Here is a 14,007-nt window from a genome sequence, read left to right as displayed (position 1 = left end):
ATCATAGACCAAGTGTTTTGTGCCCTATTCCTAACCATATTGTTTTTGTTCTACACAATACTGGTTATATCTCCCACCCATCTTACTGTTGATGAATTTTAATTTTAACATGATTTTTTGACATCCTATTGGTTGAGATTTTAATAATGGCATTTTTTTGTTATGGAACTATGCAGCATCAACATTTCTTCACAGAATTTGCTGGAGTTCACAAGACATTAGTTCTGGAGAAGTGTAAACAAAATCATTGATATTATCTTGTTTTGTTTAAGCTTCCCTGGACCATAGTCTTGCAAGCTCTGGTATACTTTGCAGGCTTCATGACTTAGAACTCAAGAGATATGGTGATGTTACACCCTCTTAATATATACCGTTGGATTTGGACAATTTTTCTGATATTTTTAGTATTTTTTACAGACTTGATATCTATTGTTTTTCTATCACGTGATCTTGGCACTTATTATGCCAAGATGCTGTGCCAAGATGCCGTGCCAAGGGCGCTTAGGAGAAATCCACACTTCTGCACAGCCTGCAGCACACTTCTTATTTTCATATGGTCTCTTCTTTTCCCATATGCACAGACCATGTAGATAGTTCAGTTTTGTTATATATACAGCAGGAAAATTGCTTGGAAACCCCAAGTCAATTTTACCTTGTCTCCAATCACAGACAGGTCCAGTAGTCCAGCTAAGTAGCTAGAACCATCAGAAGTATTACACTCACCCCAGCTCAGATAGACCTACCACACCTCCAGGCCTAAGGCCCCCCCTCCACACCATAGATAACCCAGTAGTTGCCACCTTAAGCGGTTCTCCCAGTAGTTAGCCTAATTAGTCAGATTAGTCAGCATTTACCTTGTACTAGATACGGCCTTAAGCACCCACCCCCTAGTGTGTACCCACCTTACAGTGGTGTACAACAGATATCATGCTGGTGTCTGAGCCGGATAGGCAGTTGATGCACAATGGTACTGCCAAGTCAAACATATTGATTTGCATATGCATACAGGTAGTAATTGCCTATTTCAAAATAAGTACATGTACATATTACTACAGTTAAAACAGATGGCTCTGTCTGGATAGACTGCAGACTTGACCTCTGCTTTGGTCTGGCATACTTGTGCATACACAATATACATGGGTTCTGTATGTGGTGTAAACAGGGTGCCTGTGGCTACCCACAGGCAACCTGGGAACGTTCAACAAAGATGGCTAGTGTCTGTATTGTTCTCCAGCCAGAAGGACAACAAGTCACCCATTGGGATGGTTGTAAGCTGGGTGGCACAGTGACCAATGTAGAGGTCACCCCCAGAATGCATCTGTGACTGCAGAACTAGGAGCACTACATCTTATGAGTATGCCTGTGCCAAACTCACTTGCTGAGAAAGATTAAATGGGATTGCAAGCAATTTTCCTGCTGTATAAATAACCAAGAGAACTATCTACATGTGGTCTGTGCACATGTGAAAAAGAAGACTACATGTGAAATAAGAAGTGTGCTGCATTGTTACACCCCTACAAATTATACCATCAGAATTGCCTCTTTTTTCTATTATTTTTAGTATTTTTTACAAACTCTTTATCTCTTGTTTTTTGATCACATGACCTTGGCGCTTATGAGGCCAAGATGCCATGCCAAGATGCTGTGCCAAGGGCGCTTAGGAGAAATCCATGCTTCTGCACAGTCTGCAGCACTCTTCTCTTTTCACATGTAGGCTTCTATTCACACATGCACAGACCACATGTAACTAGTATCTTTGTCTATATATACAGCAGGAAAATTGCTTGGAGACCCCAAGTCAGTTTTACCTTGTCTTTCATCACAGACAGGTCCAGTAGCCTAGCTAAGTAGCTAGGGATTATCAGTAGTACCGCTTACACTCCCCTCTATCAGACCTACCACACCTCCAGGCCTAAGGCCCCCTTGTTGACAGTAGCTAGTAGTAGAGTGCCTTAAGCGCTATTAGATACAGTAGTTGTCATAAACAGAGGAAAATAGAACTAGCTGGAATTGAACCAGCTTGACCACTAAGCCATAGAGCCCTATTATTCCTCTGCTGACAACCCATGATTACACCTGCTACCCCCCAAATTTGGGCTTGGGCCAGCATGCAACCACTTGTACTGGTCATGTGACCATGTCCAGGACAGTAGTTAGCTGTAGATAGTTGATCTTCCTGTTTACATACAGCCATAAGCACCTGCCCATCAGTGTGTAAACCACCTTACAGTGTGGTTACAACATGCATGCTGGATAGAAGCATGGATTTCTCCTAAGCACCAAGATCATGTGATCAGAAAACTAAAGATACAAAGTCCGTAAAAAATACTAAAAATAATAGAAAAATAGGAGAATCCAGTGGTATATTTTATGGGAGTGTAACAAAGACAAACAGACATGTTTTTCAATCATGTGACTTTGGTGCTCATACCATACACTAAGCACCAAGCCATGTCCCCATCTGCACTTACTCAGCACACATAGCCACCTCCACCTGATGACATCACTATGACTGTTGTAAATTGGGGGAAAAGAGGTTGAGACTCTGGTGCTGAGCAGAGTCTGTGTTGCAAGATTTCCCAATTTCCAAGCTAAGTAAAGAAGTAGCTTCTTTAGGGTTCTCTGGGTCTAGCTATCTTGAATACAATCAACTACACATATATCCTTTCTCAGTGTAAAGTGTCTTAGTAAGTATTTCTGTAAGAGCAAGAGTACTGGCTCAGGTTCCCTTTGGCAGAGATAGTTATGTAAGTTTCACTCCTAGTTGCAGGAACTAACTGGTTACTTAGTATATATCCTTCTTTAAGGATGATTGCCTTCTGTTCACTTAACCTAAGAACTCTGTATCAGGTCTACTACCTTTCCACACTATGGGTACTTGGGAGATCCACTTATACAAGTTGAAGTTATTTGAAATCTTGAGGCACAATATATCACACAATTGAGGGGGGCAAGCCCAAACCCAAGAGTGACAGTCAACAGTAACAGTGAGGTGGAGTAAAGTGGGTGGTGCCCTCTGTTGTACGCCAACTGTAAGGTTGGGTACACACTGGTGGGCAGGTGCTTAAGGCTGTACTAAACAAGGTAAACTTCTGACTAAGGCTATCCTACTTTCTATACTACTATATTTATAATGCTTAAGGTGTTCTACTTGTATCTACTGTTGACAAAGGGGGCTTAGCCCTGGAGGTGTGATGAGTAAAAATAGGGGGTAAGTGTTTTATACTGCTGGGGGCTGGCTACTTAGCTGGCTGGGGCTTATCCTCCTCAATGGATATGAGACAAGGTAAAATCAACTTGGTGTCTCCAAGCAATTTCCCTGCTGTATATATAGATAAGGTGACTAGATACATGTGGTCTGTGCGTGTGTGAATAGAAGACTACATGTGAAAAAGGAAGCATGCTGTGGGCTGCGTAGAAGTGTGGTTTTCTCCTAAGCGCCCTTGGCATGGCATCTTGGTGCAGCATCTTGGCTTGATAAGTGCTGAGATCATGTGATCAAAAAACAATAGCTATCAGGTCTGTAAAAAATAGTAAAAATAATAGAAAAATGAGGCAATTCTAATGGTATATGTTAGGAGGTTGTAACACCCTCCAAGGGTATGCAAGAGTCCCCTTTTATACCCTAGAGTGGCAAGGTTACTGAGTCATTCACCTAGTCAGAGTATGAGTATGACTTGCTTAGGACTGTGCTTCCTAAGACTTTGATTGGTGGGTGGGAAGGCACAGATATGACTAGGATGGAATGTGACTGCTCTTGGGTTGAACTGCAATTAGTTAAAAATAGAAACATCTAAATACATGACTCAGTCTATCAAGAAATGCTTGGCAGCCAATGAGCACTTAGGGTGAGTCATTAGTGTGAGTCATTCTGGTGGCAAGCAGAATGACTCATAAGCAGGATTTGCAGTGCCACTAGAAATTACTAAATAAGGAAAATCTTAGTAATCTCATGAGAGGTATGACTCAACTAAGCTAGGAATAAGGTTGATTTCCCAAGTTAGAGCTAGTCATGTGATGAGCTAGATGTAAAGATATAAATATAATGCTTAGTAAGGTACTTGAGCCACATAGATAGAATCTTGTGAAGCTAATATCTCCATGAGATCTTATTGTATAAGCATGTGACAGGCAGCATTAGAACAAGCGGAAGGGGCTCTATTGAACAATATGTAACACATACAGTCAATATGAGCGTTACATAGAGTAATGACAGGAATAATGGAAAATAAGAGACAAATGGCCATTAAATCAGAAAGTCAGATATATGCAGATTATTGTGGATGGTGAGCTGTGAATGCAATATTGTGTGATACATAACAATGACACATCAGTGACACATATGCATGAGTAAGATTGCAGTCAGAGCAGGGGTTCTTATTTAATATAGTTTTGCATATAGTATGTTTGTAATTAGCTGTTTCTTAGAATATATAAGGAGGCCAACTAACCATGGTAACACCCAGGTCAATTACCTCTTGTTGTGTTCCATAATTTGTACAAGGCCTTACAGCTAGCAAACACTTAGTTACAATGCCTTAAGCATTGCCCCCACTGTACTTACATAGCTTGCCATTGCCCTTAAGGCCTTGGTTGTTGTAGGTTGGTAGTTAGATGTTGTAGGGTAGATAGCCATCACCTTAAGCGGTTCATACTTGTATTCCACACAGCCACAAGCGCCTGCGCCCTTGAAATCCTTACAGATGTCTAGGACACCCAGGTCCACTAAGTAGATACATTCCATACATGCCTTAAGTTTCACCACTGCTGTACTTACATAGTCTGCCATTGCCTTACAGCACTTGGCCATTGTAGTTAGTAGTCTTGTTGTTGTAGGTAGATCCCCTGCTGCCTTAAGTGGTTTACTTGTATTCTCACATGGCCATAAGCACCAGCTACCTTGACGTCCTTACAGATGTCTAGGACAGTAACCCCAGGGGGTACTCTATGGGAGGCCCAAAAACTCTGGAGCACTCCAGAGCAGTCCAGTTTTGGGAACCTCCTTGTTAGCATCCAATGGATCCAGACTGCTTGGCAAGCACTTGAGAGCACTCCACAAGCACTTCCAAGCATCATACCAGATGCTCCAGAGTGCTTGCCAACAATAGCAAGTCCTGGAGTGCTCCCAAGATTTTTGGGGCCCTGTAGAGTAAAATGCAAGTGTCATAGACACACTCAATACCAGGGAATTTATTCCCATTTTCTTGAATTTAAACAAAGGCAATTGGACTACTTTTTTGATCACATGACATCAGCACTTATATCATATGCTAAGCGCCAAGCCATGTCCCCATCCATGCTTACCTCATCATACGTAGCCACCTCCACCTGATGACATCACCATGACACATCAGTGACATGTATGCATGAGTAAGACCAACTGCAGAGCAGGGTTCTTATTTGATACAGTATTGCATATAACATATTTGTAATTAGTCCTCTCTTGTAATATATAAGGAGGCCAACCAACCATGGTAACACCCAGGTCAATTACCTCTTGTCACATCTACTCATTGTACAAGGGCCTTAAGCCCAGTAACTACTTAGAACTACTTAGCTCACTGCCCTCAGCAGCCTTGTCACTGTACTTAGATAATTTGCTGCTGCCTTAAGCATGCTTGTTGTTGTAGGTTAGTTGGCCATTGCCATAGTTAGTTGGCCATTGCCATAGTTAGGTTCACCATTGCCTTATGCAACTCATTGTTTGTACACTGCAGCCTTAAGCGCCAACCTCCTTGATGTCCTTCAAGACGTCTAGGACAGCAAGAGAGAAGCCAGACAATAATTTAGGGACAAAATGAGACACAAAAAAGAGCTGTGCGTAAGCAGAATAAGAGGAGGAAAATTGAGAGGCTTGCCCAACCAGATATATGACCTAAAAACCCAGTGCTGGTAAATAACCACACTGGGACAATGGGCACATAGAGAACTTGGAGGCTGTTGATGTGCTGCACCTTCTTGAGGCAGACATTTGTTGCAATTGTGAAACAATGCTGTTATGCCCTCTTGGAATTTACCACTGGAACCAGACAATTTTTCTCATATTTTTACTAATTTTTATGGACTCAATATCTTTTGTTTTTCAATCATGTGATCTTGGTGTGGCATCTTGGCATAATAAGTGCCAAGATGCTGTGCCAAGGGTGCTTAGGAGAAATCCATGCTTCTGTGCAGCCCAGAGCATGCTTCTCATTTCACATGGACTCTTCTCAGCAAAATATGTGGAGTGGAATAACATGTGATTACATGTAATTGGGGTGTTGTAACATCAGGGGTTTGGTAATGGTGTAATTGGTGTTACATGATGTTATAATTGTATATCACACCAGTGGTATCACATGTATTTGTGTAATGACATGTTATTGGTGTGTTAATACACCATTACCAAACCCCTGGTGTTACAACAAAATCAGTTTCTGCTGAGTTCTTTTCACACAAGCACAGACCATGTACGTAGTTACCTTTTGTCTATATATACAGCAGGAAAATTGCTTGGAGACCCCAAGTCAATTTTACCTTGTCTCTTATTCATTAGAGGAGGATATCAGAAGCCAGCTAAGTAGCCAGCCCCCAGTAGTACAGTCACTTACCCCTTTATTCACTCATCACACCTCCCAGGCCTAAGGCCCCACTGTTGTCAGTAGTTAGCAGTAGGACACCATAAGCATCTAGTAGTATAGCCTAGTTACATAAGCAGTTATGATTTACCTTGTATTAGTTATGGCCTTAAGCACCTGCCACTAGCAAGTACCCACCTTACAGTGGTGTACAACAAATGCTGTGACACCCTGACAAATTATACCATCAAAACCTCCTAGTTTTTCTATTATTTTTACTATATTTTTACAAACCCTTTATCTTTTGTTTTTTGATCACATGATCTTGGCGCTTATTAGGCCAAGATGCCATGCCAAGGGTGCTTAGTATGAATCCACACTTCTGCGCAGCCTGCAGCATGCTTCTCATTTCTCTACAGGGCCCCAAAAATCTTGGGAGCGCTCCAGGACTTGCTATTGTCAGCAAGCATTCCAGAGCGTTTGGTATGACGCTTGGAAGGGCTTGTGGAGTGCTCTCAAGTCCTTGCCAAGCAATCTGGATTTGTTGGATCCTAACAAGGAGGTTCCCAAAACCAGAGCACTCCAGAGTGCTCCTGGGTTTTTGGGGCCCCTGTAGAGTTTACATGTAGTCTTCCTTTCCCACATGCACAGACCACATGTACCTAGTTACCTTTGATATATATACAGCAGGAAAATTGCTTGGAGACCCCAAGTTGATTTTACCTTGTCTCACATCCAGACAGGTCCAGTAGTATCAGCTAAGTAGTTTGGTCTACTAGAGACCTTCACTCACCAGTAGTCAGTGTCATGACCCAAGAGGCATGAACACAGATACCCTATTATTCTATTATCTTTTTATCTAAAATTTACAAATTATATGGACCAGGGGATGTTCCCAACATGACCACAGGCCATGCAGGACTCCCCTGGCAGAGCAATCAACATGGAATGTGAATGGTCCCTTTGTTTAGCCTGTTAGCTTTGTCCTCTGGCTACTTAGTTACCATATGTCCTTAGTTGCATTGTTCTATTGTTCTCTTAGTTACCCATACCTTTGTAGTATGTCTTCCATTGTTCTCCTTTGTACTTTACAGTTCCCTTGTTCTGTATGATGTATATAATGAAGGGAGAGTTCAGGCATTCAGACCAGAACTTGACCTCCTGTCAATCTACTGACTACCCTCCCCACTCTCCTGCTCTACTCTAAGGGGTCTTGTGCCATATTTGGCAAGTAATCTCTCTCTCTAAAGTGTTGGCTGCAGTCTTCTGCTTATCCCCAAAGCCAGCACTGCCTCTTTAGGCATATATCCCATTCTTCATTAGTCAGACTCTGACAGTCAGTAGTACAGTAGTAGAATGTAAGGGTTACGCAATCACTGTAGGTCTAGCTCTGGTGTATGCATTACCCTTACAATACACCATTACCCCTCTTAGTGTTACACTTGTACCCAGTGCTCTGTTCAGGCTGATTACTAACTATATATGTTCATTTGGTTTCTTCTGTTTACACATGTATTGACCCAGGCACCTTATAAGGTCCCAGGACCTCTCCCCACTCCCCCCTGTCTTTACTCTTAACATCAATACTGAGTGTGTGTTACAACTTGTCATTTAGGCAATGCTGTTGCCAACCAAGTCACATATATACATCCAATAAGTAGAGACCTTACATAGAACCACCCTCACCAGCCTAAGGCCCACCTCCATTGTAGTTAGAGCCCTCCACACCGCCTTACACAGCCCAGTAGTATAGCCTTAGTTAGATTTGCCCTGTGTAGTACAGCCTTAAGTGCCTGCCCACCAGCGTGTACCCAACCTTACAGTTGGCATACAACAAATGCTGTGTTAACATTTTGCACAGCTTAGGCTCCAAGAGATAGAATTAAATCCAAAAAAGGGAATATGGCTGTGATTCTTGCTTACAGTACCCATCATTGGGACCAATGCAGCAATTATCTGCCCTTGGCCCGTACCTTGTTAGTTGGCCCCGTGAGATATAGCCAGGCTTCTGGAGTTTGTCATAATTCCTCTGCTCATCCAATCACCATTCTTAGGACTTAACCATCCAAGACACAATATATTCTTATTCCTTGTTCCAAGTCCATCAGAAGTCGAAGCATTTCACACAGCCTAGTGGCAAGAGGTAGGGGTATAAACATCCAACGCATATACTATTGTGCTCCACTGACACTCTTCCATACAATGCCTCCCAATGCCCCACCCCAAAGCGCCGCAAACTGAGTGCTGTAACAGAGGATGAGGTGGGGACTTTTTCGCCTTCTAGTAGCTCTAATACTTCTAATACCAAACAGACTTCGCATGAAAGAGTCGAGGGAATTAGTGGTGCAAAAAGAATAAAGAAAAACAGCGCGTGGACTGGGCTCGAAGCAGCTTTGCAAGGATTACGTATAAGCTCCAGTTCCTTTCCAACTCTCCAGTCAGCTATTGGTACTCTGACGACATGCCTTGAAGTATTCGAGGTGCGAAGCTTCACAATAGACGATCAGACAATTAATAATTATCTCATTTTCGAGCAGCAAGCATCTACGCATGAAGACGAGTATGAGGCTTTAGCATTGGAGCTGGAGAGTGTAGTCACCTCTCTCAAGCACCACTTGAACATCCCAAGGTCTGCGAGGGTGCTCGGTGTAATTTCTACCGTTTCGAGGTGAGAATGAAGGGTCTGTGCATTCGATAGCCCAAATTTATCCCACTACCAGAGCGATTGAGAAAGAGGTTCATTTGATTAGTGACATACGAGATGGAGGCAGCACAAGGCGAATCCTTCGCGCGTCAAAAGATGAAGAGGTCCTCGTGCGAGTCTATCGCAGGATCGCCGAGCTGTTCTCCCGGCTGCAGGTCAGTGTACGTTAACACCATCGAGGAGACATGACTAAAGTTGTTTAGATCGAGATCGGTATGGATGCCTAGAGTATTGCAAACGAGCATCTAGCCGTATGTTTTGTTTTCTTGTTTGTGTATGGCTGCCAGGATGCTCATCATGACTCAGAACACGCGCCTTGAAGCATTGAGCCCGTCAAAGCAGGCAAGGTGCGACTCGAACCTGGGCGACGAGATTGGCCGGCGCCAGTGTACCGAGGGCACCCGAGAGTCACTACTAGCCGACTTGTACCAGTGGTCGGACAGCCTTGATGACAAGCCGGTCTACCTGATGAGCGGCATAGCTGGGACGGGCAAGGCAACCATTGCATACAGTCTGGCAAAGCTCCTCGAAGACGATAGCCGTCTTGGCGCCAGCTTCTTCTGCACTCGAGCGGCCGCGTCATGCAAGGATGCGAGCCGCATCATACCTAGCATTGCCTACCAGCTTGCGCGGTACTCTACGGCGTTCCAGTCGGCGCTATGTCTGGTGTTGGATGCAGACCCTGATCTTGGATCTCGAAATATGACAACTCAGTTTAAACGGCTACTTAGGGAACCTCTCCTGCAAGTGAAAGATAAGATACCGAAGCATACGGTGGTGGTGCTCGATGCGCTGGATGAGTGCGACAATTTGAAGGCAACTAGGCTTTTGTTTGATTTGATCATCCGGTCTGCGTGCGAGCTTCCAATCAAGTTCTTTGCGGCTAGTCGACCGGAGTCCAGAATACAGCTAATGTCATCGCAAGTCAACGACATCGTTCATATATCGCATCTACATGAAATCGAGAGCTCGTTAGTGAAACGCGACCTAGAAGTCTACTTACATGAGGAGCTAGCGTGTATCAAACCATCGCAGCAACAAATTAACCAGCTCGCCGAATTGGCAAACAATCTCTTTGTTTATGCCGCTACGGCGGTTCGATACATCAGGTCCGACGAAGCGGGCGTTTATTCGAACGAACGTCTACTCACCATACTAAATGAAACCAAGTACACCAGCAAAAAGTTCAGCGAAATCGATGAGCTCTATACAACAATACTTACTTCAGCTCTGGAAAACAAACGTTTGGAACCAGAAGAAGCCACACGTACACAAGCTTTATTGAAAACCGCAACCTGCATTCAAGAGCCCGTCACAATCAAAACACTCGCCTCACTCGCGGGTCTGGATGACTCTAGCTATGCTTTCGTTGCGTTGGACCCCCTTCGTTCTGTCTTGCACGTTTCGAGGCATACAGGACTTGTGTTTGTATTTCATGCATCCTTCTCTGATTATCTATTTCATCGTGAGCGTTCTGGTCGCTTCTTCTGTGACAAAGTGGAACAACACATCGCGATGGCACACATTTGCTTCGAATTGATGGAAAAGCAACTTCGGTTTAACATATGCGAGCTCCAATCGTCATATATTTTCGATTGTGCAGTTGCGGACCTAGAGCAACGGATCGAGTCCAACATATCAGCCTCTCTCACATATTCTTGCCAGCATTGGGCTAACCATCTTTGTTTGGTGCCGATTTCCAATCACCTATGTACCGTTCTTCATGAATTCCTCACTCGAAGGTTACTGTTCTGGATGGAGGTACTGAACCTGAAGGAATATAGAATATTTGGCATCCGTTCCATCACTGATGTGCAGAGGTGGATTGCGGTAAGTGGCGTTGAACGTAACCAGCTCAAGTTGTGATGGCTCACATTCTGAAGTCGAGTGACGCATTTGAGGACCTCACGTTATTTATACACGATACTGTCGTTTTCGTGCTTCAGTTCTTTACATCCACTGTCTCGCTTTCGACCCCACATATCTATATCTCTGCACTTCCATTTTCCTCGAGGCGCTTGCGGCCATGGTACCAAAACAAGTTCACAGGGCTTATTGATATCTGGGGGTATATAGACAGTCAAAGTCTTGTTGCGGACTTGATACTATACCACCCACCTAGCTGCACCGCATTGTCCCCCAATGGCGATTGCGTTGCTACCGGCTCTGCCGATGGCTTCCTTGAACTCTGGGACACTCGCTCCACGACACTGGGACATCAGCTAACTCGTTCATTAATTGGACGTGCTAGGGGTTTGGGAGCGGTTCAATTTTCTCTCGATCAAAAATATATTGCGACAGGCACAAATGATGGTTCCATCTGGCTCAGTCATTATTTTGACGGAGACGTAATCGATACATTCGGCTCATTGGAAGGACACGAAGACAAGGTGTGGGCACTAGATTTTTCACCCGATGGCATTCTACTTGCATCAGGTTCAGCCGACTGCACTATCCGCATTTGGAACTTTGTTGAACAGCGTCTTGTTGCTGGACCACTCCAGCGGCATTCCGGTGTGATTCGATCAGTCAAATTCTCCCCAGACGGAACCAAAGTCGCCTCATGCTCAGACGACTGTAGCGTCTGCATTTGGAACACCACATTAGGGAGCCTCATCTTAGGACCTCTCGAGGGGCATACAGACGCCATCTATTCAATTGGCTTTTCGCCTGATGGTGCATTCCTAGTCTCCGGATCGAGTGACGGGTCCATTTGCATATGGAATATTGCCTGTGGTAGTGTAGTTGCTAACCAACTGGAGCCCCAAAAAGGCTCAGGTGGAATACTGTCTGTCAAGTACTCCCTCAACGGCAACTATGTGTACTGTGGGTGTCAAGGCAATGTTATTCGTGTCTGGGATACTGTCAACAAAGTCTTTCTTTCTGATCCTCCAACACCTGAGGATAGAAGATGCTCAATAATGCTGACGCCGAAGGGTATACACATTCTCTCGGCTCTTTATCTCCTTACGATTGACGCCAATAGTGACGTGCCTTCCCGCGCTGGGAGTTCGCCCTGTGATGACCGCAGCTCAACGGGTGTGTGCTTTTCGTCTGATGGAGATGCTATTATTTCAAACTCGTCAAATCGACGCATGACCTATGCGTGGGACTTGAAAACTGGGAAACTTATCCAGGGTCCATTCCAAGGACGTCTCGATACAACCTGGGCAGTAGCGTTCCCGGCCTCCGATACGCGCCTTGCCTTGGGTCCCAACAATAACACTGTTCATATATGGGACCAAGTAAGCGGGGTCATTGTTGCTGGTCCATTTAAGGGGGAGGTCAGCCATGTATTTCGCCTTCAGGCCTCCCTTGACAGTCAGCCCACTATCTCTGCTATTTCTACTACATTGTCACTTTCTGATGACGACATCCCTATCGAGAACCACGATTCCACCAACTCAGCATATTCAAGAGAGAGGCTCTCAACAGGAAGAAGCGAATTTAAGGAGTCAACCATGTGGTTGGTTGCTATTTCTCCTGACGGTACTCGCGTTGCCCTCGGTGGCATTGGTAATCATCGCAACATCTCTATTTGGGATATATCACTTCACGATATGCTTTTAGGTCCGTTTATAGGGCACAGTGATCGTGTCAAATCTGTCAGCTTCTCACCCGATGGTACCATGCTTGTCTCGGGCTCGGATGACCGTAGTATTCGGATTTGGAACTCGGCCTTTGTTTCCACACATAGTTCTTTGCTCGAAGGGCACACAGACGGAGTCTTGACAGCAATATTCTCCCCCAACGCACAGCAGATTGCTTCAGGTGCAAGAGATTATACTGTTCGCTTATGGAACCTTGTTGATGGAACGCATATAACTTGTCGGAAGCATAAGAGCCCGGTATAGGCCGTCTCTTTCTCGCCCGATGGCACAAAACTTGTTTCAAGCTCTCTTGGAAAAGCTATCATTGTATGGGATACTGCCAAAGGCGCTGTTATTGCCGGACCCTTTAACGAGCTATCAGATGGGGCGTGGGGGAGGAAGCGGTTGGGTCTAATCCCCTGCTCGGCGCTCAATGTGAAAAGCGAGAGGTCCTCCCTACCATACAGACGACCCGTTATTAGGGTTGGTGGTCAAGGGATATCGGAGCGTATACTGTTATCAAACGTCGGCCAGTCTCCGCTCTTTAATGGGACCTTACAATCCGATGGGTGGGTTACCAGTTCGAATGCGGGGATCTTGTTTTGGGTCCCTCCAAAATATCGGGCGTCGGTATACGTGCTTTTTGAAACATTGAACAAAGGGGGTGGGTCACGGAGTATACGTAAATTCTATTTCGGAAACGAATGGAACAAGTGCTATATATCGGCACGGAAATTACCACAATGCTGATTAACATTCGAAATCATGATCCGGTTCGTAAGTGCGATTAGCATCGGTATATTCGTTAGGAATGTTGAGTATCATTCCACAGATTAGGAAACTGAAATACCCATGCCCTCCATACGCCTCGAATTTAGAGCTTTGTTTTCATCCATTTCGGACTCAACAAGAACCAACAGGATTTGGTGACATGTGTTTAAGCTAACCCTGCCACCTATGTCAATCCCTTCCAGTTGTATGGCTTTGTGTGTATGTATGTGTGCATGCGTGTGTACCAGTGTCAATTGAGTGCCCGGTATTAGCTTGTCCCTTTTGGAAGTAGAGTGCCTTGGAAAGTCTTGGAATAGCTATTCTCAACGTAAAATTTGAACTTCAGGGTTGATTTTGGTTGAATATGTAATCATAATGCAAAAGG

General features: G+C 44.4%; 1 protein-coding gene across 1 annotated transcript; it reads left to right on the top strand.

The window, feature by feature from the left end:
- Positions 1-7,457: 7,457 nt before the first annotated feature.
- On the top strand, positions 7,458-13,399 carry RhiXN_01200 (ribosome assembly protein 4; the record flags this gene model as incomplete). The annotated part of the gene is made up of 8 exons (XM_043321019.1): positions 7,458-7,507; positions 8,842-9,225; positions 9,278-9,416; positions 9,489-9,512; positions 9,568-11,091; positions 11,145-13,049; positions 13,116-13,286; positions 13,334-13,399. 8 exons carry the CDS (start codon positions 7,458-7,460, stop codon positions 13,397-13,399), a joined length of 4,263 nt encoding a protein of 1,420 aa, XP_043180031.1.
- Between the last annotated feature and the right edge of the window lie 608 nt (positions 13,400-14,007).

This window comes from Rhizoctonia solani, chromosome 4 (genome assembly GCF_016906535.1).
Source record: "Rhizoctonia solani chromosome 4, complete sequence".
Classification (NCBI taxonomy): domain Eukaryota; kingdom Fungi; phylum Basidiomycota; class Agaricomycetes; order Cantharellales; family Ceratobasidiaceae; genus Rhizoctonia; species Rhizoctonia solani.
The sequence above is the reverse complement of the archived record's forward strand: the minus strand, read 5'-3'. Positions and strand labels throughout refer to the sequence as shown.